This window comes from Lytechinus variegatus, chromosome 3, assembly GCF_018143015.1.
Source record: "Lytechinus variegatus isolate NC3 chromosome 3, Lvar_3.0, whole genome shotgun sequence".
NCBI lineage: Eukaryota > Metazoa > Echinodermata > Echinoidea > Temnopleuroida > Toxopneustidae > Lytechinus > Lytechinus variegatus.
The window spans coordinates 59,710,826-59,736,546 of record NC_054742.1 but is presented as its reverse complement, the minus strand read 5'-3'; the positions used below and the strand labels follow the sequence as shown (position 1 = coordinate 59,736,546).

General features: G+C 34.7%; 2 protein-coding genes and 1 non-coding gene across 9 annotated transcripts in view; 2 read left to right on the top strand and 1 right to left on the bottom strand.

The window, feature by feature from the left end:
• LOC121411527 (kinesin-like protein KIF28P) overlaps positions 1-7,646 on the top strand; it is a 28,761-nt gene extending 21,115 nt beyond the window's left edge. For 2 of the 5 annotated variants that reach the window (XM_041604300.1, XM_041604298.1), the window contains 4 exons: positions 942-959; positions 2,585-2,665; positions 3,885-4,062; positions 4,901-7,646. In XM_041604300.1, coding sequence (XP_041460234.1) covers positions 942-959; positions 2,585-2,665; positions 3,885-4,062; positions 4,901-4,938 — 315 coding nt within the window. In that variant the 3' untranslated portion in view covers positions 4,939-7,646. The remainder of the gene's footprint in view (positions 1-941; positions 960-2,584; positions 2,666-3,884; positions 4,063-4,900) is intronic. The other 3 variants (XM_041604302.1, XM_041604301.1, XM_041604299.1) reach the window with 2 other exon arrangements.
• A 453-nt stretch (positions 7,647-8,099) lies between these two features.
• Positions 8,100-22,494, bottom strand: LOC121411529 (myosin light chain 3, skeletal muscle isoform-like). 3 transcript variants are annotated; one of them, XM_041604303.1, is made up of 6 exons: positions 22,377-22,494; positions 21,086-21,116; positions 17,754-17,897; positions 17,224-17,385; positions 16,267-16,344; positions 8,100-8,494 (listed from the first exon to the last, which is right to left on the bottom strand). In XM_041604303.1, the coding sequence occupies exons 1-6, from the start codon at positions 22,377-22,379 to the stop codon at positions 8,451-8,453; spliced, it is 462 nt and encodes a 153-aa protein (XP_041460237.1). In that variant the 5' UTR covers positions 22,380-22,494; the 3' UTR covers positions 8,100-8,450. The 3 variants fall into 3 exon arrangements, with proteins under 3 accessions (XP_041460237.1, XP_041460238.1, XP_041460239.1); XM_041604304.1 differs by having other exon boundaries at positions 8,100-9,311; positions 22,377-22,491; XM_041604305.1 differs by lacking the exon at positions 8,100-8,494 and adding an exon at positions 14,706-14,927 and having other exon boundaries at positions 22,377-22,492.
• Positions 22,495-24,932: 2,438 nt separating this feature from the next.
• TRNAV-AAC lies at positions 24,933-25,004 on the top strand. Its single transcript has one exon. It is a non-coding gene; the product is annotated as a tRNA-Val (tRNA).
• Positions 25,005-25,721: the final 717 nt, after the last annotated feature.

The following is a 25,721-nucleotide window of genomic DNA, read 5'->3' as shown; positions in this document are numbered from 1 at the left end:
TCTTCATTAAGAAAGCAAAAGGAAACAAAATATTAAACATAAGAAATATAAATATAAACTTAATTTTTGATTTCTTGGCTCCCCATGATTTTAGTAGAGAGTTAGACCGTGGTCTAAACCTGACTTCAGAATACGGGCCATTGCATTTAGAAATTTGACAGTCTCAGAAAAAAAGCAATGAAGTTAAAAAAATAAACTTCTGTTAAGAACTCACCAGCTTCCTTGTGGGAAAAGTTTGAAATATAAAGAAAAACACTTCCCCTGCCTTTCACTTGCTTCTCTGGAAATTGAATTGAAAGTTAACAAGCATCATTGATACTTCACTTTATGTGAACAAAGTTCGGCAGAGACCTAGTGATCACTTTACCTGTTGGTCTGTTACAAAATGTTTTTTGGTTCTTGTGCAAACTTGCTCTCATTTCTTTATTGCTGCATCAATTTTGATCACACTTGGTTCAAATGATCCTTGGGTAATACCACATGTGCGTTGTTGGGAAATGGGGTCAAAGGTCATCTAAGGGTCAAAAGGTCATGGTTTTGTAAAAATTGCTTTCATTTCTGCATCAATGGTGTTTGCATTTGGTACAAATAATCACTTGGTAATAATAATACCACATGTGTGTTCAAGAAGATGATAAAGTCAAAGGAAATCTAGGGGTAAAAAGATTATATTATATTGATCACAAAATAAGGCAAGACTCGTGGTTTGTGAACCACCTTGTTTGCTTTTTTTTTTTTAAATGAACCAACCAAATTACATCCCATTGACTGTAACATATACCATTTCATACCACCTATACCATAAAAATGTGAGTGTAATTACATGTACGTTTTACAGACATGAGCTTTTAGAGACTGTTTTAACTATTGAAGTACATGTATGGGAATGAAGTGCTGATTAATTCTGCAGCCATTTTATTATTTTTTTTACTGTGAAACAGTCTGGAGATGGAGAAAGTGTAAGTTAGTTTTAAACCATCCTACCACAGCAGCACTTTCACTATGATTCTTATTATTTAATTGTGTGGGTTGATTATTGTTGAAGGTTGAGACCTAATCGGACATAGAACAAGCCTTCTCTGCGGTTGCATTGCATGGGCAACTACTTGCCTTATTTGCATGTTATTTCTGTACATGGATATGGAGATTTTCTCTCTCAAGATGGCATGATCAAATTTGCTTGTTATTTTGAGATATAAATGTTATCTTCTCAGACCTGTCTGCCAACAGCATTGAGCAATTAACTCACAACTAAGTTCTTTTGTTTGTGTTCACAAATGTTTGATTTTTTTGTACCTGTATGTTCAAAAGTCTGTGCTTGATATCTGGAGATGTTTTTATTATATGTGTATATCAGTTCATTGATATTGAATCCTTTTGTAGTAGTATTATTATTTGTATTTTCATGGTGACATATTTTTATGATTACTATCATTATTATGATAATTATTATTATCAGTCTTCATTATCATATTCACATTCATCTTCATCATCATCATTATCATCACCATCATCATCTTTATTTTTGGCAAGATAAAGATGTAAGGAAAAAATTACAAGAAAGAATAAATCCTTAAAATATGGAAGATAATTATCAAAAACAAAGTTATGATTCCCTTGAGCACTGCAAGTCACAAAAAAATAGGGCAGGCAAAGTGAACTGAAATCTCCCAATTTGACTTGCAGCAGTCTTGGAAGCTCATTTCATACATGTATATGTAAAACAATCATTCTTTGGCATGTAAAGCTATCTGAAGTAAATCATGAAGAATTAACAGTATGAAAGAATATTTCAAAGATTGGAATTATGGATTACATTGATTAATTTTTATTGAAAATTATAATTGATTTAACAATTACTGGTAATATAAAGCACAACTTTATTTTCAATATTTTTGAACATTAGTGTCAGGTTTTTCTCACCAGTCTTTTCTTAGGAAAATTATTGATAAATGCCTTAAGAGTGGTCTAAATTTTGAAATTGTTTAAATTTGCTGCACAGTTTGCTTAATGCCCTTTTAACAACTTAAGATTGTTTCTTTATGCAATAAAATGTTTTTATACTAACTTGCTATTTTGCACAATTTAAAATTACTGACCCACAAGGTTGCTGTGCATTTTAATTTTTATTTTTAAAGGGGCAGGACAGGAGGATTAAGTTCACCCTGCAACCATTAGAAGTTAAAAAAATACAAAACAACATTACAATTCTAACATAAAAATTCAATGGAAATTCTTAAAAAACAAAATCAAAATAAACATTAAAAACATAATAAAAGCCATAAAAATTTATAGCCTACCATCAATCAGCCCTCTTTTGTGTCTCATCAAATGTTGTGTTTGATGTGTTGTGAGTGATAAATTTATGTGTAAAAAAATTTATCAATTTCCAACCAAATTCTGACACGCTTTGAAAACTCCCAAACCCACACCAATTCAAAAATATAAAGGGTGGTTAAACAAAATTTAAAGTAATGTATTTCTCTATTGAATTTCTTTTGTTTAATCACTGTTGTACGTATTCTGTACATATCAGCAAACTGAACAATTGATAAGTCATTTCTGCCTCTTTTTTTAATTTCAGGCTCTTGATACCAACAAGGTAGCGCATCATTTCCAACTGGCCATCTACAAAAAGAAGCAAGAACGCATGGACATAAAAATGGTATGGTTGTATTTTCTATCTTCTATTTTTTTATATCAAAAGAAGATATTTCATTGTTCAGTGAGTCCCACCAAAAAAACCAGACACGTCTTTAGATAGATCTGTATCACAATCACGTTTCAATCATGAATTGAACATTTATAGTAAAAATAAAATTCCTCTTATTCAATCCCAGTGAATTGTTATTGCATTGCAGAGTAAAAAAACGTACAAGACAGAGACATAAAACGATCTGCACATAGATTTTATGTGTAAATCTGAATTTACTTTCATTTAGAGATCAGAACAAAGAATACACAGATTGCCCCCCATGCAAGACCTCACCAGCAAATTCTCCTAACAACTCACTACCATTTTTTCCCAGAAAAAACGAATTGACATCCAAAATTGTTAAAATTCATAATATCATACGAAATAACGAAAAAAATTCAATTACATTGAATTGCCTGCTGGAAAAAAAAAAAAATAAATCATATTTACCCCTTTCTTAAACAACCTTAACTCTAATAAGGCCACCGTCAAAGTCAAATACACCGTCAACTCTCCTGCAACAGTTTTTCAATTTATAAAAATCAAAAATCATCAACAGTCACAACTCACAAAACAAGCTGCAATCAAAGGACCCTAGCAAGATCCTGGATTCCTGCTAAAAAACAATACCACAGACCAGTAGCAGACCGTACCCGGAGGAGACAAACAAATTGGAGGGGCACAGCATTGTTCACAAACAATACCCCCCTCCAATCAATTGTCTCCTTCAGGTCACGGTCCGCCACTGCCGCAGACATTTGTCAAGGTGCCTTGTTATTATGTGACCTAGATCGTGGTAGGGGCCAGGGTATTTTAGATTTTAGGATAGGGCTAGGTAACCCATAGGTGAATTAATATGGGTAATAAATATTTACACAACCTAACACACTCTTGTGAATACTCCTCTATTCTTTTTTTATTCTCTCCTTGTTTCTTCACATTTCTTTAGTGTAATATCACTTTAAAAAATACTGGGGACAATTGTCCTCTTTTATTCCTGAATATTGTGCTTCATTTATGCAAAGAATTTCTCCCTTTCCTGTTAAAAAGTGGACTTACATTCCAGTGTTTTCTGTGTTGTGGGTGCATTAACTTAAACCTAGCTTTGTGCAATCCTGAAATTTAATGGATTCTGTTCGAACTCATTTTGAGATTGTTACCACAACTTACATCTATTTATGTTTAACAGAATCAGATGAAGAAGATGTTGGAGGTCGCCGAGCGTCACGGCAAGGAGCGCATCCAGGTCGAGCTGATCAAACAGTTAATGATAGCATCTAATAATCAGATAGCCGACAAGGTCATTGCAAGGATACCTAAAGACCAGGGTGGTGGATCAAGCAATAATGCTGGCCATCCAGCGCCAAGTAAGTACAATCAATTTTTTAAAAATCCTTTGTGTTTTATAAATATTATTTGTGATGTAGTTGAGGTATTCTTCGGTGTGGCCTTCCATATTGATATTTTTGAGCAGATATACAAACATCATACTTGTGTATACAAGAATCTTTTCATTTAGAATACACCTTTTAAAATATTTTTACAAATTTTCTAATAATTTCTTTTCTTGCCATGATTTTGTTTGTGTTCTGTTTAACCCTAAAAGTATTGGGCTATTTTGACACCTAGCAAGACTGGGGGGGGGTCGCCTAACATCTTAGCCATTAAAACACACAAAATGATGAAAATCGGCATGCACATTATCCAGGGCATAAATTACTACATTCAGTTATTGGAAAGTTATAATTCTTCGCAAAAATCTTATATCAAACATGCTGCAGACTTTTTGTAAGATCTGATCAGATGTGGTTCAGCAAGATTTTGTATAAAAATATTGTATGGATTTATGGTTTCTATAATATTATTACCTATTTCTTTGTTTGTTTTGGATTTTTACTTTTTCAATAATTTTCAGTAATTATCTGGTTCATAAACAACATGAAATCAGCTGATTTTACTTAGTAAAAGCATGGAGCTCTTATAGCTCTATGGTATAAGTAATGATACATGTATTAATTTGGACTATCTCTCATCAATCCACACCCATTTTCCCACACTTTCATTCTCTTTTATTTTCTCGCTTTCCCCATCCCTATCTTTCATTGTCTATCTCTCATTCCCCGTTTCTCTTTCTTTCTCCCTCCCTTCCTCCCTTGTCTCTTCATTTGCATTCTTTTCTTTCACCTGTTAAACTGTCACATACAGAAGGAGAGACCAACTCATCTGTTTGCAGTATCATGTAATCACCATAGAATGATATACACCTCAATATAAGATCAGCGTCAACCAGCTAAAAAGCAACTTTCAAACCAAAGATATAAGGATTACTTTTAAAGCATTTTTTTTTTAAATGAATTGTCAGGTACACGGGAGGATTGGCTTCCATATAGGCACTTGTGAAAGAAATTATTGACTGACATGTGTGTTTAGAGATACTTCTGTGAGTTGAGAGTTCTATGGCTATTATGTTATTTCGAGAAAGTGTCTTACAAGCATGAAAAAAAGGCCAGTGTGATGAAATCCTTAAGCACCTGGGGCACGTTTCATAAAGAGTTGCAAGTGTTGTAACTTTGCCAATATGGCAACTACCATGGCAACCTTGATTTTGATTGGCTGCTGAGCCCTGTTGCCATGGTATTTGCCACAATGGCAAAGTTACAACAGCTGTAACTCTTTATGAAGCGGGCCCCTGGTCTTTTTGATACGTCTAAATTTTCTATTGAAAAGTTATTAACTTAAAATGTATTCAATCCATCCCTGATCAAATTCAGTTTTTCATTTCAAAGTTTGGCATGAATTCATTTCGGTTATGAAGGTCAGCATTTATCCTACCAAGACCTGACCATGTTGACCGAGGCTGTATTTTGAATGAGAAGTGCTTATACATTATTTTCACAAATGACCCATATCCCTTCAAAATCAGCCAAATGTTTGAGACTGAATATTTTCACAGCTTATAAATTCCATGGGCATTTCTGTATAATATTTGTATTGATAGAACCATTGGTATGAATGAATAGCAATAAGAAGCTGACCTCACTGACTAAAAATTTGTGATTATAATCAATAATCCTCTTAAATTTTCTGTAATATTGAACTTTTGTGCTTTATTTTAAGCTCATATAGCTACAACTAATATGACACTCATTTAGTTTGCATGCCTTCTTTATGCTTATACTTTGTAAACACACAAAAATGATTTATTTTGAATACTTGTCAATCAAGCAGTTGACAGATGACTTGAAAATATATATATGTATACATATATGTATGAATATATATATATATATATATATATTAAAAATTTTCTTGATTCATATGTTTATTCCTCAAATTAAGTTAAGCTTGATGAACTTTGTCTTTCGCATTTCCTTGTGTCGGTGCAAGAACACCCTTAGCAAAACATTTTCACCCACTACATCGGTGCAGAAATGCCCTTACACAATTCACTTGTGCATGCTGCTAAGGGCGTTTTTGCACGCATTCATTGAGTGAAAGTGTGGTGTTAAGGGTGTTCTTGCACAGACGTGACAAATTGTATCATTTTATGTGAGATAGCCTTGTATGCAATCACCTTGAAAATCATGTATATATAGATATATTTGTATATATAGATATATAACAATCGGCATTATATAGTTGTGAATTTGATAGTTGCTTTTTTTTTACTTTTCTTTGTGTACTTTCAAACATTCCCATATTTGTGAAAGGAATGTTTTCATGTATGTGTGATAATTGTATATATATGATTTTACAAAATTCAATCAATATATATTGTACATGATGTGCTCTAGTGAAGTAATTTTTCTCTAGGACCCATCCGCACAAAAGTAGCTGTCAATCACAGAGCTTAAAATCACCAGTCAAGATCATTGATGCATACACAGTATGTTCCAAACACTAAACCAATGAGAACTGTTGATTTTTGTTCTGTGATTGGTCACAGACTTTTTTTTGTTAAGGCAACCTGCTTTTGATTTTCAGTAACAAGCATTCCTCAATAGGAAAAATTGAATTCTTTTTACCATTGACAACATACTCGTCTGGATGTAACGTGTAAATTACTTATGCATGGAGTATACTTACACAGTGGGTGATCAAGTTCAGTGTTGGTGCTGGTGTCAAAGTTGGCATTAGAAGCACAATTGTGATTGTCTTATCTAGCTCTAACACCACATCAAGTTGATGTTAAATGTTTGATGTTGGAAGCACTATTGTCATTGCCTTCATTAGTTACAACACCTTTTACCAAGTTCAATGTTGGTGCTGGTGTTATCATTAATAGCACTATTGTTATTGCCTTACCTAGCTCCTAACACCCAATTGAGTTCAGTTTTGGTGTTGCCATTTGAAGTGTAATTGGCATTTGTGATTGTCTTCTCAACACATTAAGTTCAGTGTTGGTGTTAAAAGCACACTTATAATTGCCTTCCTCTGCTCAACACCTAATCTGAAATGAGCCAATATACTTTCTTGATAGTTCCACACCTAGTGAAACTTGTACCAAGACCAATTTTATTAAGTTGGGTTTTGTGCTGATACAAGCACGAAAAGATCCAACACCAAACTTGAAGTCACACAGTGCCAGGCAAGAAACACCTTGAACATTTTCTGTGCATATGATTATGTGTCTAATTGTTATATGTAGATTGATAATTGTTTAATTTATTGATAAATGTCACATCCAGTCTTTCATGCATGTGGGTTTTTTATGCTATTGTGACATATTTATGTGTGCATACACAGTATTACAATTAAAGAATGCAATCATCTACACCTCAGAGAATTTGCTACATATTTTTTTTAATCTGTAGCAAAAAAATCACGGTTACAATTTGGCAACAAGTTTATACAAATTTGTACATGTAAACAATGAAAAAGTAACAAGCAAAATTCTACAAAGTGTACAGGAAAAGCAGAAATAATAAAAACACAGCATTATTCTTCTATCTGAAACTGTTGTGACTGAAGATATTTTCTCTTTTGTAATTTATTTTGCATGACATTATTTCAGCAATAATTTACTAATTTTACTAATCTGGTATTGCACTCTCGTAACACAGTACACTAATATGTTAGCTTGTAATGAAACATTTCTGCACACAAGCATAATAGAAGATACATTTTTACCCAGGAAAATGCTCTAGAAAATGGTTCTTTGTTTCAAGTTAATAGAAAATGAAATCATTTTCAATTCAGTATAATATATATAAAACATTTATAACATTGAAACTAACAGAATACAACTCTTACTTGACACACATAAGAACATGACAATAATTGGTTGGGTACAAAAATGTCTCTAGATAATACCCTTCCCTATTAGTTTTACCAATATCCAACAAGCTTAAATAATTTTAATTTGTACCAATACTGTGATTTATGGTTCTTTTTTCACAATTACTGGGTATTCTTTCTGACAGAAACATACGGCAGTCTTGTGTATAAACCTCCAGTAACTTCAACACCCGTTTTCAAAGTCGTGTTTCACACATCGCCAACAAAGCGGTATTATTTCTGTTGAAAATTAAGTGAATTTGAATGTGATGTAAAACTGATCCAACCGATTTAAACCGATCAAAACCTTTCATCAAATCATTGTTGATTCTAGGCGACATATTCGTATTCTGCATGATTATATATCCTCTGATTTTCTCCGTCTCTCATCTTACGTGCCCAATATGTTTCGAGGAAACACTGTCATTTATCAGCCAACCTTACCCCATCCCCTCCTCTTCCCTACGCAGTCCAGACATTAACACTCGTCCAACATATTGTACATGATTTTCTTCACAAAAGCTGTCCACAGCGAGGAAGTAGAAATCATAAAGAGAGAAAAGAAAGAGATATTGACACCAAAAGTCTGATAACATACAACCGATATACAATACGAAATCAAAATCACGGCATTTAAGTAATGACTGGACATTCTTGAAATGGCATGAAACTTGTCAAGGATCACTGACCTCGTCATGCTATACAATGAACTCTTACAAGGAAATGTGATGACGTAATGTAATAAGCCCATATCCATATTTTATGTCGATACAATATCGATAAGGGTTTATCGAAAACTGATTAATGATCGAGCGCATGAGCGCAGCACGTCAGATCATGGAATATTGAATGTGAGATGGGGGTTTGAAATTGCCGATCACGTATGAAATGGCGAAACGGGGGACTTGAAAGCGAGCGAATGGATGAGTTGAATAAGTATGCGTTTCTGAATCATATCCCCTGCAATAAACTTACCACTGTTTGAAAAATATCGAGTTATAGGATCAAGTTTTTATTCGTCAACTTATATTCTTTAACTCTGACAAGATGATCGAACAGCAGTGAGAATGAGAGAGAAAAAGTCACTTTGAACTTGCAGTGATTGTGATGAATATCGATCCCCTCATTTTCTCATGGGCGAGGCGAATCAGAAAAAGCCTGACGAGGATGCAGATGATGATCATGATGATGGTGGTGGTGATGAGAGTGAGTGAGAGATGGCGAAATTGATGCAATCGGTCTTTTCGCCCCCAAAACGGACAATGACGATGTTGATGACGTCAATGATTTCAGCTCAGTTAAAAATCGATAATGTTGGTCTCGATCTTCTTAACCACATCTGTTTCCATGGAGATGTGTGGATGCAAAATGAAAGACAAAAATGTTAGAAACTCATTTTTCGTGCGGATGCAAATTTTTTGATGTGCGTTGATCAATGATTTATGCATACCGATCTTTCATGCAATTTGTTTTCATTTCGTGCAAAGAATAATGCTGGAATAATGCTGAAGATTCTTATTTTTTATGCAGAGTTTAGCATGCTGGATCTTTTACTGAATAATTTGATAGAAAAAGGGGTGAAAACGTGCAGATTTTTTTTTAATTGAATGCACTTTTCAGTCATATTAAGGTAATAAGTGAAGTTTGCATTGATGACACCATTGGAAGTTTTCGAATTACTTGTCTCTAGCTAAGTATTAATTGATTTGGATCTAGCTAATAATAGGCCCTATATTTAACAGGATAATATAGATAAAAAAAATATTCTGACTCACCATTTGCAGGTTACTAGACAGGTGCAATGTTTAAACCAGTGCCCATATTAAAAATAAATGGAATAAGTCCAGAACTACATTGGCTACAGTTTCAGCATTTCTCGTTAAAGGAAAGATCTACCCTCTGGTGTTATTTACTTTTGAATAAAGCAGGATTGGGAAATTTCAAAGTTTTATGTTGTGACGTCATATGCAATGCCCATAATTTCGATAGATTGCAGCTTTAATGGTTGTTGCTGTTTGAATAATACTTTTTTAATAGAAACTCCTGCGGTATATAATACTCGCAGGTATACGTTGCAAAATTAGAAGTCGAAAAATAGCCTTAATAAAAAACGGACAAATTGAAGCTTTTTCGACATGCACTCATCGGAGTAAAATTGCATGAATGACCAGAACGCTAGAGCGAATCATTATCAGCTTCAGTATGTCCGTTTTTAAGGCTATTTTAAGATTTTTGCGGTACCAACATTAAAAGTCCAAAACTTTTTTTTACTCTTTGGTGGATGTTTACGAAACCTTTCTTGATTATGCATGTTTCTTTAATATTCTGCTTTGAATAAAACAACTTAGGCCAGGGTGGACTTCCCCTTTAAAGGATATAGTCCTAAATGAATATACACTCTAAAACAAAGTTTACCGAATATTAGGTAAAATGAATATACACTCTAAAAAAAAGTTTACCGAATATTAGGTAAAATTGGATCATGCATGTTTGGAGGTAAAAAGATAACAAATACTGTATTTGTCAATTTTACGCAAAGTTGCGTTAAAAATTTACCCTTTAGGACTATACATGCAATTTGTCCAATATTGCGGGGGAAAAATCACCCAGCAAACAGGTATGTTCCCTTTCTATAAGTTATCCAATATTGGGTAAAATTTTACTCTCTGTTTTTAGAGTGGATTCATTATCGATTTTAATCGATGTTCATGCAGGTTTCTTATTTTCCAGTGTGTGCATCGTGCTTTAAGTTATTCTTACGTTCAAGTAAAATACATTACACATTAAAAACGCTGTTTAAGATTTTATACAACGCTGTTTACTACATGAACCTTACAGTATTTGTTTAACTGTTTAAACAATCATGTTTAATTTATTGAAAATTAAACTTTGTTGCTTATATAACGCTGTTTTTTGCTTTTATACAACGCTGTTTACTACATGAACCTTACAGTATTTGTTTAACTGTTTAAACAATCCTGTTTAATTTATTGAAAATTAAACTTTGTTGCTTAAGATTTAAACACTTGTTTAAACTGTTTAAACAATTACTGTAAGGTTCATATAGTAAACAGCGTTGTATATATTTTTTACTGGGTAAGATGCAAGCAAGTGCGGACTTTGAAACTTCTGGCCAATTACAGCGTTGCATCCGTTCACATCGTTTTAGTGATTGGTGACTGCAGAGCAAATTTCACTTCAGTGACACTCTCTAATAAAATTTTACCAACCCAAAATCGGTTAAAATAGTAACCGACCAACCGTTGGTTAAAAAACCCCAATTCATTTTGCATGCTACAAACAGTTATAGGTACCGTACATGCTGCACTTAATTGCCCTAAACTCTGGGAGAGCTAGCGGGATGCACTTACAATTTCGTGGACTATCAATACATCCAGAACAATGTACATGTATATGGTGTCGAAAATATTAGAAGATAAAATTGTTTTTCCCCCTTCAATATTTATCATCCATCCATTCATGTCATTGAATATAGAAAAAAGGTGCAGATTTTGATAGGACCCCATCTTGAGCATTTCCTTATAGCCAGGAACGTTTCATAAAAATTAAAAAAAAAAGGTCAGTTCTGACAATCTCAGTGAAATCCTTGGTTTTGAATGGCTGAGACTCACTTGCCTCTGACTGTTACTATGGTAACTGCCGGAAAAGACAACTTGTCAGTGCTGACAACTTTCACGAAATGGTCCCCAGTCGAGTGGGGAGCTCAATCATATTTCACAATATCATTCATTCGTCAAATTTGATCACGTAGGGACATTTTATCATTGGTAAGGCAACCGAATTTACTTCATATTTTTCGGACACCATAATATTGTTAAAGTCACTGATTGAGAACTATGGGTGTAGTAGTCAAACCAATGAAACCGACTCCAGACCGATCAAGTTGTCATGTTATTCAGAATGACATATCGTCAGTCATTTGGAATCGGTTGTGATTGTGACATTGTTTAAGTTTTGGATTTAACTTGTTTTGAATTTTTAATTTTTTTTCACAGACAATCAATTTCAAGTATTCACAATATTTTTTTTTCAGGAATAATCTCTTCTTTAAGCGATCACCTATAGGTCCAAAGTATATATATTTCCTTTCACAGTTTTGTGTAGATATAAAAGCGAAGATTTAGACCAATTTTATGTAGGGCATACCTCCTTTTCGTACAAAACATGCATTTACACTTCAGATTTAAGCCACGATTTAGTATTTATTTGTATAGCAGCTTTACTTTCACAAATTTTATACAGTAGCAAGATATAGTCTGTACAACGAAACACGAAAATACAAAACGAATGAAAAATTGCCCATTGTGTATATACCCCCTTCCCCCCTCCCCTCAAAAAAAAAAGTGAGAAATAAAATCCCTTACATAATAAATCAATACAACTTCTAAATGAAAATGTACCAAGAAACGTTCATATACCTCTTATGATCTGTATTTATGTTACTGTATTTGAAATACACTGTGTCCTGTATTATTGCACTCTAAACTCCTTTAAACCACTCCGAAAGCTGAATGCTTAAATGCAATATCATGTCAGGTAAATGCATCAAAGATGTATCAGTCTTAGATGTTATGTTATAAACTCGATGTTGATTTTTTTTGTTTTAGTGTGTACATGCACATTCTAAAATTTGATCTGGCCTATATCAATGTACTTTAAAATCTAATTCAAAATAATAATTTACCTATAATTATTGCTAAAATAATTCATTGAAAGTTTGAGATATATGCTTCTGAAAGTTTTTAAAAGCATCTTTAGATTTGATAATAATCTTCACATAACAAGGAAACACGTTTTGCGCATACATGCAAATAAAAATCCATTTGCGTTTTCCCCTTTCTTTTTCTTTGTCTTCTTCGTCGCCGAATGGGTCATTAATGACTCAATATGCAAATAAGTATTTTGGTAAATATAGGCATGACTGAAATTCTCTTGTATCTAGATTTGTGTCATGATGTAGATTTGTTTGTATTAAAATATATATAGGAGGGGCATATATTGATTTCGACTCTGCGGATAACAGCATTGATGCAATATTGGATGCTGCCTGTGCAAGTTATAAAGATGTCATTAAAAAAATTATGTGATATGGAATAATGATCTAAGTTTCTTAAAGTGGAGCAAAAATGCAATACAAAAAGCCAAGTTGAATGCCATGTGAAATCGGACGTACTGGTGTCGCCTCTACATTGTAAAACACCCGCGTTAAGTCAACACCAACCGGGTATCTATCTATATATATAGGAAAACACCAGAAAAGTGTTGAACAACGCCAAATTGGCTTTGAGCTAACACCAGATAGGCAATTAAAGATACAATGCAGTTTTAAACTATAATTCTATTTCACTGGTGTTGTTTCAAGTGGTGCTACCGGGTCGGTGTCAAGTCAACACCAGTGTTTATGCAGTATTCACAGTAAAAACGCTTTTTGAAATTTTATACAACACTGTTCACTATATGAACCTTACAGTAGTTGTTTAGACAGTTTATGCAACCATGCTTACTTTAATGAGAATTAAGTATCTAAAATTAAACATTGTTGTTTAAGATGTTAAAACAACTACTGTAAGGATCATAGAGTAAACAATGTTGTATATATATGAAAAAAAAATGAAATAAATAAATAACCAGCGTATACTGTGTAGGTCATTGAATACACAAGTCACTTTCGTATTTATGAAGCATAATGCATTATCAATGTCTAGTGATAATAAATAAATATGTGCAATATTGCAATAATGTTTAGAGGCCCCCCAAAATGACGTATTATAGAGACATTTTGCGAAGGTGGTGAAACATGCAAATACCATTGCCCCATACACAGTAAAAACATTATATTTATACAACCTGGTTTACTATATGAACGAATCAGCAACTATCTAAAATTTAAACAATATTGCTTATCATTTAAACAACAATGCCGAATTTCTGGTTTTATTCACTCTCGTAAACATGGTAAAGAACAATCATGAGTTCATATAATAAACAAGAATGTCTATAGACATGTTGTTTTTATATATTTTTACTGTGTAACTCATTTTTTAAAGGACTCTAAACCCTGGTCGTAGCATTAACGAAATTGAGAGGAAAGGTGAATATAAATACGTGCAGACGAAAGACTCGTCAGGCATGCATCTTTTCGACTTCATGAACTTAATTCAAGACCAATAAAACAAATCAGTCAAAATGACCGGATATGCTCAGCTGGGAGCAACACTTTTAGTCACATTTCACTACTTTCCAGTCATATTTTACTGCAATATAGTAAGAAATATGACTGGACATATAAGTTGCATCCAACTGACCAGTGTTGTAGTCAATTTGACTCGGTTTTTTTTAGAGTGTATAGGGGCGACGGTTGTCTCGTATACGTTTCTGTTTACAAGGTTTACCTTTGGTCATGACCAAAAAGCTTGGCTGTTGCATTCCCATCAAGCAGGAAATGTTGTATGCTACTCATGCAAATTGTTCATTCTCGATGCAATCATAACGGGAAAATGCAATTTATTACCATCTCAGAGCATTCTGCAAAGTTGCATCTATATTTGAATCGATATAAAGATGTCGGCTGGGCATGGTGACTTCAATGCGAGCTTGATGACGAAGAAATAAGACCTGGCGCATTCCACAAATTACCATGCCAAAAAGTGTTTATAATGCATTCTCATTGCAGTTTGCGAAAATGGGTGTTGAAATACTCGATGTTTTTTTAAATCACCGAAAAGAGGGGAAATTATTCTGATAATGACGAGGAAGATGCTGAAGATGAAACAGTGATGGAATCATTACGTAATAACCCATAGCAGATTCTGATGATGATGACGTCAGATTGTGATGATGATGATGATTATGACGTCATATTCAGGTGCATGCACTTGACTTGAAGGTGATGATGGTTACTCAAAAGCATTTACCATCAACTTAGCGACAATTTCTGTTCCAGGAGAAGTGACATTAAACACACGTGTACATAACACAAAAGAAAAAAAAGAATATTACATGCTCATCATTAAGAACGTGCAAATAATCATTGACAGAAGATTGATTTATTCATATCTTCATTTACTAAAAAAAAAGAAGATAAATGCATGTGCAAGTAAACTTGCTTCTTTGCTGATAGTGATAGCGATTTACGACATAAATGTGCATTTAATTTTGTAATACTTAATTTCATGCTAAATGAACTTTATTTGCTTTAAGTTAATAATGTAAAATGCCGTTTTATGTCTGAATTATTTTGCAATGGTTGAAAGCCTAAAAGCTCAGGATTCTTTTCATTGAAATGCAGTGATTTCAAGATGCAAATTTATTATCATTCGTACAGTGAAAGCATGCTAGGTGCATGGGTGTAGGTACATTTATGTTGAGCATCAAATTTAACGAAATCATTTAATCTTAATTAAACAGTGATTACAAATTATTCTGTAAATCTCTAACAGTAACCATTTCCCAATTAAATACCAATGCAATCAAAATACCCACATAATTGAAATACAGTCAACACTATTTTATGGAATGTAAAATCTATAATTTCTAATTTGTAAACATTAAAATAAACCAGATCCAATCTCTTATTATATAATTAAGTCTGTGCATGGTACTATATCAAATATTATATGACCTAATTTAAAGTCCCAAATAAATCAGTTACCAACATCGCAATGTCGGCGGATGCACAGTGTTTACGATTGCTACCTCAATTTGTCAAATGCCAGGAATAGCAGACCCAATTTATTAAGTTGGATGTATTATTCACATGAGATGCATTCGAATGAAATGTAAAACGACACCCACCGGTGATCAATCAGGGATCCTGCCCGGATCCATGGGGTAAGGGGGTATGTGCCCCTTGTCTAACGATAGAATTTAGCCCCCCTCTATCATTACTTAAAGAAAAAATAGAAATGGATCCCTTCTTTGGGGGTGAATACCCCTACTCCCTCCCTTTTTTTTGGGGGGGGGGTCAGAAAAATAATACCCACTTATTATGCCCCGGTCGTCAAATATCTACTCCCGGGGCCCGTATCATGAAAGTGTCATAAACCCAGCTCGACGTCATCTCTATGGAAGGCCAAGCTCCCGGGCCAAGCTGGACGATAATCGTCTTTGAACAGACATACGCGTTATAATCCATATTCCATGGGTCTGCACTTTTTTAAATAGCGTATTGTCCAGCTTGGCTGTCCATAGTAATGGCTTTCAATTAAAACAGGCCAAATGATATTCGCTAAGTTATCAGGGATAAAGGGGGAAAAGAGATATTTTGTTCTTACCATCAATATTGACCTGTCCTTTCTTGTCTTCCATTCCCTTGAGAATAACATCGGCCTCAGCTTCCTCTAGCCTCTCACCTGGAACAAAATAATATTAAGTCATTTGTCATCATCATCATCATCATCACCATTATCGTCATTATCATCATTACCATCATCGTCATCATCATTTTCATTATCATCATCACCATTATCACCACTACCACCACCATTATCTTCATCGCATCATCATCATCATCTCATACCATCATCATCATCCTCATCATCGTCATCATCATCGTCATCATCATCATCATCTTCATCGTCATCATCACCATCATCACCATCATCGTCACCTTCAGCGTCATCATCATCTTCTTCTTCATCGTCATTATCACCACTACCATCATCATTAATATCACCAACACCAACATCATCATCATCATCACATCCTCCTTTGCATCATCGTCGTCGTCGATCATTGCCACCACATAATCACCATCACATATCCCCCTCCTCCTCCACATCCTCTTCACCATTATCATCATCATAACCATCATCATCATCACCATCACCATCATCAGCATCATCATCACCAAAATCACAATGCACCACCACCGTCATCATCATCATATTCTCCTCCTCCTTCATAATCATCATCATCATTATCATCACCGTCGTCGTCGATCATCACCACCACCACCACCATAATCATCACATCATCATCAAATATCTTCATCATCTTCATCACCATCATCATTATCATCTTCATCACCATCATCATTATCATCACCAACATCATCATCATTATCATCATCATCTTCATCATCTTCACCATCATCATCATCATCATCTTAACATCATAATCACCATCACTACCACCAATAGCTCCTCCCTCTACCACTTCTGATTATCATAATCATCTCTTTCACCATTGTCATCCTCATCATTCATCGTCGTTATCATCCACATCGTTACCTAGAGTGCAAATAACGTGACGGATCTCTGCACAGTTGACTGTCCCGCTGTTGTCCTTGTCAAATACTTTCAATCCTTCGATGAAGTCATCATGGGTACCAAACTTGCCTGCTGTCACATCCTTCAACATGGGGTAGAAGGTCTCCCAGTCAACGCGGTCGTCTAAAATTATATAAAATGATAACATACTCTTAATTTTCCCATTGGCAAATATTTACAACTTAAAAAAGGCATTGCATTTCTATCAGTGGGACACGCTGCCCCTCCTCCCCTGTCCCCTATACACTCATTACCCATAAAATAAATATGAAATATATAAGAAAATGACACGCTCCCATGTCCCCCCCCCGACATGTCTTTAGGTGTAAACCATCCCCCCCCCCAAAAAAAAGAAGGTATGAAAATGAATTGTACCTATCAGGTTTGCCAATGGCCCATCCTTTCCACCCCCCCCCTCGGCGAGATACGCTTGTGTTATACCCCCCCAAGAAAAAAAAATAGTACTGAAAATTAAAATGACTTGTACTTACACTCGTCCCTGTCTGGACCGACGACCTTCTTGATAGCCTTCTCTGTTGGGTTCCACAGCAACGACCTCATGACATGTCCAATATGAGGGACAGCAACCTTGTTATCTCCTTTCCTATCCCACATCATGAATGTGTCCTTGTACTCTGTAGATTATGATGAGAGATGAAAAATAATTATGATGCTTTACAAAAGAAATCTAAGTAAATAAAAAGCTCAATAGTTGGGTTTACGAAAGACCCACGTTCGTGAGTTTCTCATTTCGAGCTATCACCAAGAAAAGTATGATTTTTGTTTACGTCCGATATGTGGAATTCCGGGATATGAATTAGGAACAAGATGGGATCAGCAACAATATCCCATGCCTAAATCAATTCGGCCAGTAGATGGGCTTGGCTCGTTCTTGTTGCGAATAACTTCAACCATCCACTTTTTCTTCCAATTAGTTTGTTAATCTGATTACATTTGACTTATGTATCTGGTTATAAAATAATACGGATTAAAGAGATAGAGAGGGGGAGGGGGGGGGGGGTAACAAACACTTATCGCAATGGGGGTTGTGACGACACAACTTTGGGGTAAGGTGATCAGTAATCTGACATTTTCACAACTCCTTTATAAATTCATTTAACATGCAGCTTTGTGTATTTTAAAGACAGCTTCCATTTTCGCTATAATCAACTTCAAGGTCAAGGCCAGATTTTTTGAGGGGCTAGATATGGCGTATCGCGTAAAATTAATTTTTAAAAAAATTGCGAGACGGCGACATGTTTATTACAAAAATCTAATCTTGTGATACATTTTGACATCAGAAAAATATATATTCTCACCATTCTCTCTTTCCTTTTCTTTCCTTTTTTCTTGGTCAAATTAAAAGAAAAAATTGGCGTGGGGGTGGGAGAGCCACCCCCCCCCCAGCACCCCCTCATCTGTACGTCAGTGACTTCAAGTGTATTTTTCTTCCGATTAGGCAAAATACAATAGGAAAATCGACGAAATTAGAATAAAAACCCAGTGTGAATTCAGGGAAAAATGATAAATCCGGATTATATTTTAAACATATATCATCATCGACAACATTCTATTTGTGTCATATTTCATGTAAATTATGTACGGGCGTGTTCGAAAAATTAAGAATTGAAGAAAAAAAACATTCCCAGATTAGTTTTATTCATTTCGATTGACAAACTAGACATTTCAGAACTAAGCATCAAAGCTGTCTAATCTAATCTTACACGCGCCGAGTAGAGTAAATAATTATGTTTGCCTTTAAATTGTAATATGTGCAGATGGCAAACTGTTATCTCAATCTCAAACATGATGTCGTTATCGACAAGATGCTAATCGGCTTTACAAGAAAACCAACTTGTCAAGCATAAGGTCATAAGTAAACGACAATCTGCTAGAGACACAACACGCACCGCCAAATTTGGTAAAAGGAGTCTTGGCAAACTCAGCGCGCATGCGCCATGGACCGTGGCGGTTTAGATGTTTGACATTCCAGCTGTGTTGGATGTGGGGATGTGGCGTCGTTGGCGGGGTCAGCCGCATCCCGAAAAAGGCCTGCCTGGTATTTTTTCTCGAGAAGGCCATACAGCTCGAACTTCGTGCTGCATTTATATACCAACGTGTTTCAACCACACTAGTTAGGCAGCAGACTCTTTTTGCATTATGTTTATCACATTACATTTTTGAATGGAGATAATTTTAAAGCTACATGCAAGCGTTTTTGCAGCTGCAAATTATAGTTGCATCATATCGTGATAGGATTAATAATGACAAGAAGGGACTTTTAGATTGGCCCCGTCTTTCGAGTTACGATAGATTCAAATTAAACACAAATGAGATTTATCTCAAATCTTGTATTTCTATAAAAAAAGTCAATCTCAATTTGAGTTTCATTATAATTTTGTTACACTATTTCGTAAACACTGGGCATGAAGTGCATGGGCCATGAGGAGGATGACTTCTGGCTGTAAAAATGAAAATTCAAAAGGCAGTTTTCGAAGCCACATGAGTTTTGTGCTCTTATTCCCCTTTGCAAATATACTTGTATATTTAAATAAATCTATTGAAGTGGATATGGACTGCTAGCATCTACCACCTAAATTACCTCACCCCTCTGCCCCTGGCCTCCACCCCCCCCCCGCACACACACTAATGCTTCATAGTAAATCTCATCGATATTTCAAAACTTGACGACGAAAGCAACTTTTAAAAATGAAATTAATTCCCTGAATGATAAAGTTGTCTTATTTGAATTATAAGAAAGGGTGAGAATTAAGTTATTGCGCAACACAAGACAATAAAAAAATGTTCTTAAGAAGATTCTTGCTTATCCCTATAAAGCTCAGCTATAGTACAAATATACTCTGTCTCGATACACTTCAACGTTATTATCTAAGGCGAGAATTGAAGTTTGTCCTTTAAACAAACAAAACTCATCCCAACAAAAAAGTACCAGCCTTCAATAACACTAAGATGAGAGTTTTATATCCTTGTCTATGGTGGGGTTGATGATGACTCAGTGATTGTAAACGGGCATGAAGTGGACATAAAACAGAAAACAATATAAAAAGAATTTCAGGAACATTTATTTCAGTCATGGCATAATGGAGAAAGAATCAACGATACGAGAATATAGTTTTAAGTAAGAACGAAAATGGCATGCTCCCATGCACAATGACTGAATTGAAAAAAATAAATGATTCCGATTAGTATATTTGGAATTAGGAGGGGACTCGAGGAGGGGGGGGGGGTGCTGTCTCTGATTTGTAAATATTAAATCATTTATTTTTTTAATCATAAGGTGATAATAGATTATTTACATAGAAAGGAACGAAATTAAGATTTAAAAAAAAAGAAGATTGCACCTTCGTTAATAAAAAAGTGAAAAAAATTAACAGTGAAAATTTACACAAGTAAATATGATATTCCAGTGATTACACCAAAATAAATGTTATGTAGTTGTTGATATGAAATGAACATGGCCGTTAAAAGGAAGATGAAATTAGCACCGAAGGTCGAATTACGTCAATATGGCCATGACGTCATCCTTGAAAGTGATATATAGGCCTACATGATGTAACAAATCTCAGCGCCGTCACATTAGTGATAGACCAGATAATGCTACATTTTATTATTATTATTATTTGCTTTTCAGTATAGATAGGTATTTATAACTGATTCATAATACGCTTCGTTATATTCTAATTTGAGAAACTGATCTGCTGCTGCAGATCTTTACATTGGTTACAAATTCGTTATAATATTATGAATTAATATTAATATTACTCCGGTAAACTCATAGAATCAACAAATATAATATACTCACCCTGCATGTTAGTTTCTGAGAACTTGGGATTCTGAAGGAAAAAAAAATCGAGTTAAGAAATTTAACCAGACATTACTGTGAACTTTTAAATATACACCATCTCTCATTACTTTGTAGCTGGCTGTACCCTATAAATCCACTTAAGGCCGCTCTTATACTTACCTCATACAGATACTCTTCATCAATCGGCCTACAGTAAATGTGGCTTATCTCTAGAGCTTCTCTTCCATGTAGTTCAAAAATATATAAAAATGTCTGAACTCCGGTAAACCTCCCAATATGCATGTACTCCTTTCTGGTGTGCCTCTCTCCTCTCCCTACTCCGCCACCCAAACAAAACTTGGCCTTGTATTTCAAGCTTGAATCTTGAACTTCCCTTCAAATTCTTTTTTGTTTATGCCCCCCATGATAACAAAAGCATCTTTTTACTTGTTTACACCAGTCAATAATGTTCAATAATTGATTACTATTAATGCTAGTAATTACTTTCAATTACGATTTAAGCAATAACGCATTAACATCAAAAAGTTAAGCTATTGAAGAAAATTTGAAATAATTAAATTCATTGAATATCTATCTTTCAGGTGGATCTACGAAGATTGGTGATGAGGTGGCCACGACTGTTACCCTTAAAATAAATGTGATTATATAGATATTATCTAGGATGAACATATTAACTTTAATAAAAATTTGTAATACAGTTCATTGCAATGAGCATGATATGGAATGATTTGAAATTCATGAATATCATAAAAACAACTAATATACTCAGCGCTATTAAAATGTTCATATGAATAACGGTGGCATGCATCCAGTACTACAGAGTCGATTGAAAATCCTTGAGAAATTAACGTCTTTTTGCAAATGATTACAAAATAATTATTCAGTATAAAACAAAAGTGAGTACAGCCACTTACGAAAAATGAACGTTTTATTGCAGCTCTTTCACAAGAGAATTTCTTGAATTTAACAACAATGATCAAAGAATAAGGACTATTAAGCATTACTTTGATCTCAAGGAAGGTGCACATAATAAAAAAAATAATGTATGCTTATTAATCAGCGTATCCCGTGGTGGGTGCATTATACTTAGTTGTGTTGCATTATTTCACAAAGTAACATGGCAGTAATCGCATATATGTTTAAAAAGTCAAAGCTAGTGGATAGAACAACTTCTATTGTGTGGATAGCATTGTTCCCTTCAGAAAGATGAAAAGAAAACATAAAAATAAATCTGTAAATTATCATTAGTCAACTGAAATATATGAAATCAAAACGGACACCAGCTTACCATTTTGGAAAGTTTTTATCTGCCTTTATTCCGAGAAGAAGTGAGAAAAGATGCTGTTCCTCTATGGATGCTGCCAAACCCGTAAAGAAACGAATTGAGCAAACATAAGGAGGTATAGATGTACGAAACGAGAACCAGCTCTAGGAGCTGAACTGTACACCACCCTCATTGCGCATGCGTAATGAGATACGAGCTATGCCAGGAATGCCCATTCCATTGCACGGGGGCTGATATAAGAATAGATGTTAGGCTCTGACCGGTGAGGAAGAGGAGGAGGATGGTGAGATGGAGATAGAGAGAGGAAAAAGAAAAATGTAAATCATCGCATATTGGAGTATAACGGGGGGGGGGGTGCCTCGGGAGACCCGAACGCCGAAGCATAATAATGGGTGACTCAACGACGAACTTTATGGACGAACATGTCGCCTTTTCAATGAAATTACAACTATTCATTCACTCATTCATTCAATCAATCCTGTCAGTCAGTCAGTCATTCATTCATTCATTCGTTCATCATTCATTTCATTTATCGATTCATGCATCCATCCATTCGTTCATTCATTCATTCATTTAATCACTCATTCATTCATTTGAAGGGGTCCATGCAGATATGGACATGGGGCAAATTTTCACAAAAATACAGTTTCGTGTTAGATTTAGTACAACATAATTATTCAGAAAATCTCATATTTCAGTTTTTCCTTAATTTCCCTCCTTTTTCCTCTTTACCCTCCATGTTGGTCGTGAAAATTTTAGGGGTCCATGCCACTAATCTTTCAGTGCCGCCTTGCATAAAATTATAATTGAGAAAATGCTAAAATAATTAAACACTAAACTGAGGAATTTGTAGTATTGTCGGACAGAACCTGGAATCTTCCGGGATTGACAGTGACTGGTGTAGTCACGAACAATGTCAATTTTTGTTTGTTCGATAACTTAAATGCTACAGTGGTGCCCCGGGAGTGGTGCTAAACTGAAAATTAGTGAACCCCAATGGAAAATGCACTCCTTCATGCTGAGTGTTGAATGGAGACAACAAAACTGCAATGTTTGGCGAACCTAGGCAAAACAAACTGTATGAATGTAATATTTCATCATAAATTATATCATGATCCCATATATTATCATAGTATATAAATCATTACACATGCAAGCTTTACATTGGTTATATATCAGTATATATGGTTACATTTTGCTTAACTTTGTTTTATGTGGATTTATTGACCGAGCCAATTGGCACCCCGTGGCAGCCATATACCAGGGGCCAATATGCGAGAGGGTGCTCTGATCGATCTGATCGATATACCTTCCCGGGTATTGTTTTGTGTCTTGTCTGTGCATGTGTGTGTGTGGGGGGGGGTGAGCACTCGAACCCTTTCCGCTTTTTTTAGTGTTAATTTCATTCAGTTTAATCAATGTTGAGCAATAAATTTTCTGCATATTTTGTATGATTTTGTGAATTTATATTGGTTATAAATGTTTTTTTTTTACTGAATATGAATATGTTAAACATGACATTTTGTACGATTATTTGAATTATAAAAATTGATAATTATTTGACTTCAGTGAACAGTTTTCTTAATATTGCATTGTTATATTTTACAATGTATCGTACACACTTTGATTTTAAACTGAATGATTTATAAGTATAATTACAAAACAAAAAATAAAACTTTGTTGTAAAATAGCCGAATAAATATTTTGGATGAAGATTTGAGGAAAATCCATTAAAGATTAAGAACGTATTATTAGAATGTCAAGTTTTTTTTATCTCATAAACAAGCAGCGGCCCCAGCAAATGTTATGTAATCTTGTTTTAAATTGGTTCATGAGTTAGGCCATTTTTTTTCGAGCGAGTGTGAAATCTTTTTAGCGAAAGTACAATGAAAAACATTATATTTTTTCATTGATTGTCATTAATTTATTTCATTGATTTTTACCATACGATACTGGAAAGCTGCTTGCATATAACGGTCACAAATCAAATAATCAAAACGTTAGGCCTCTTTCAATTTCCCCAAACCTTAATTCGCCAATATACTATTTTTTCTGCTTATAATGAACTTTTTGTCAGTGTGAACTTCCATTTTTATATACGTCCACATGTGCTTCATCTGGGCGTTGTGGCGTGCGCCTGCAATCCAAGCTGTGGGGAATTTACAATAAATTGATGCAGAGGTTTTCGAGGTTCGAGCCCGGCTGGTGATCACGTCTTAAAGGTCGGTCCAAGAAGTAAATAATCATATCTGATTGATACACGTCTGACAAAACTCAAATACATACACACACACTGTGTCTCCATGAACAGAACGAAAAATCGCCTCTGGGTCATTGGATTTTTATTTGAAGTTTTGCCTCCACCAGTATCAAATACATTTCAAGTGTCAAATATGAGACTGTGCGCTAGCAGACCACAGAAATACAAATAGTTAACAATTCGTTGTAGCAGACTACACGTGGAAGACTAAACATTGATTATCATGCGTCACATGATGGCGCTCTATTAATTACGATCTTTTCTTTATATTTTAAAATTCATCTCTGCAGTACGTGGCAGTTTCCGTAGTGTAGCGGTTATCACGTGAGTCTAACACACTCAAGGTCCCGGTTCGAGCCCGGGCGGAAACACGTTTTGCTTTTTTTTTTCTAGTTGGTGATAACGAAATAAGTGTCCTAAAATAAAAATCTGTATTATATTCTCTACCGTCCTGTTCATAATTACAAATACATGCTCACAGGGCCACGTTTTAATGCCTCGTCTATACTGGTATATATCAATCGCCCACTATCCATAATGGTCTAATTGCCGTTTCGTCTAATATTACCAGTTGGTCCAATCATACCATTTAGTCCATATACCATTTGGTCTATGGACTAAATGTTAATTGTGCAAAAATGACTGAAAATTGATATTAGACCAACTAGTCATGAGACGAAATGGTCATAGACGAATGTGATGAAGAGATGATTATAAAAATTAAAGATGGACCCCATGGGACCAATTAAATTTAATTAGACGAAATGTTGATGCACAGAACTCGGGCATTAGACTAAATAAAGTAGACTATTGGAGAGTGGACGAGCTGGCAATATAGACGAATTAAGCCTTGAGATCAGCGAGATGATTGATTTTATTGATATATTTGGCAAGTCATTGTCGGTCCCCGTGTATATGACCCACGAAATATATAAAAGCTTATTTCAAGTAGTGTCCTCGACATGTATAGGCCTATTGCGACAAAAGTAAAACTATAGGTCTATTTGTATAAACTTTGAAAAATAACAGGAGTTGTTATCAGAAATAAATAAAAATATGGTACTGAACATTTTTCTTGAATTCAATCA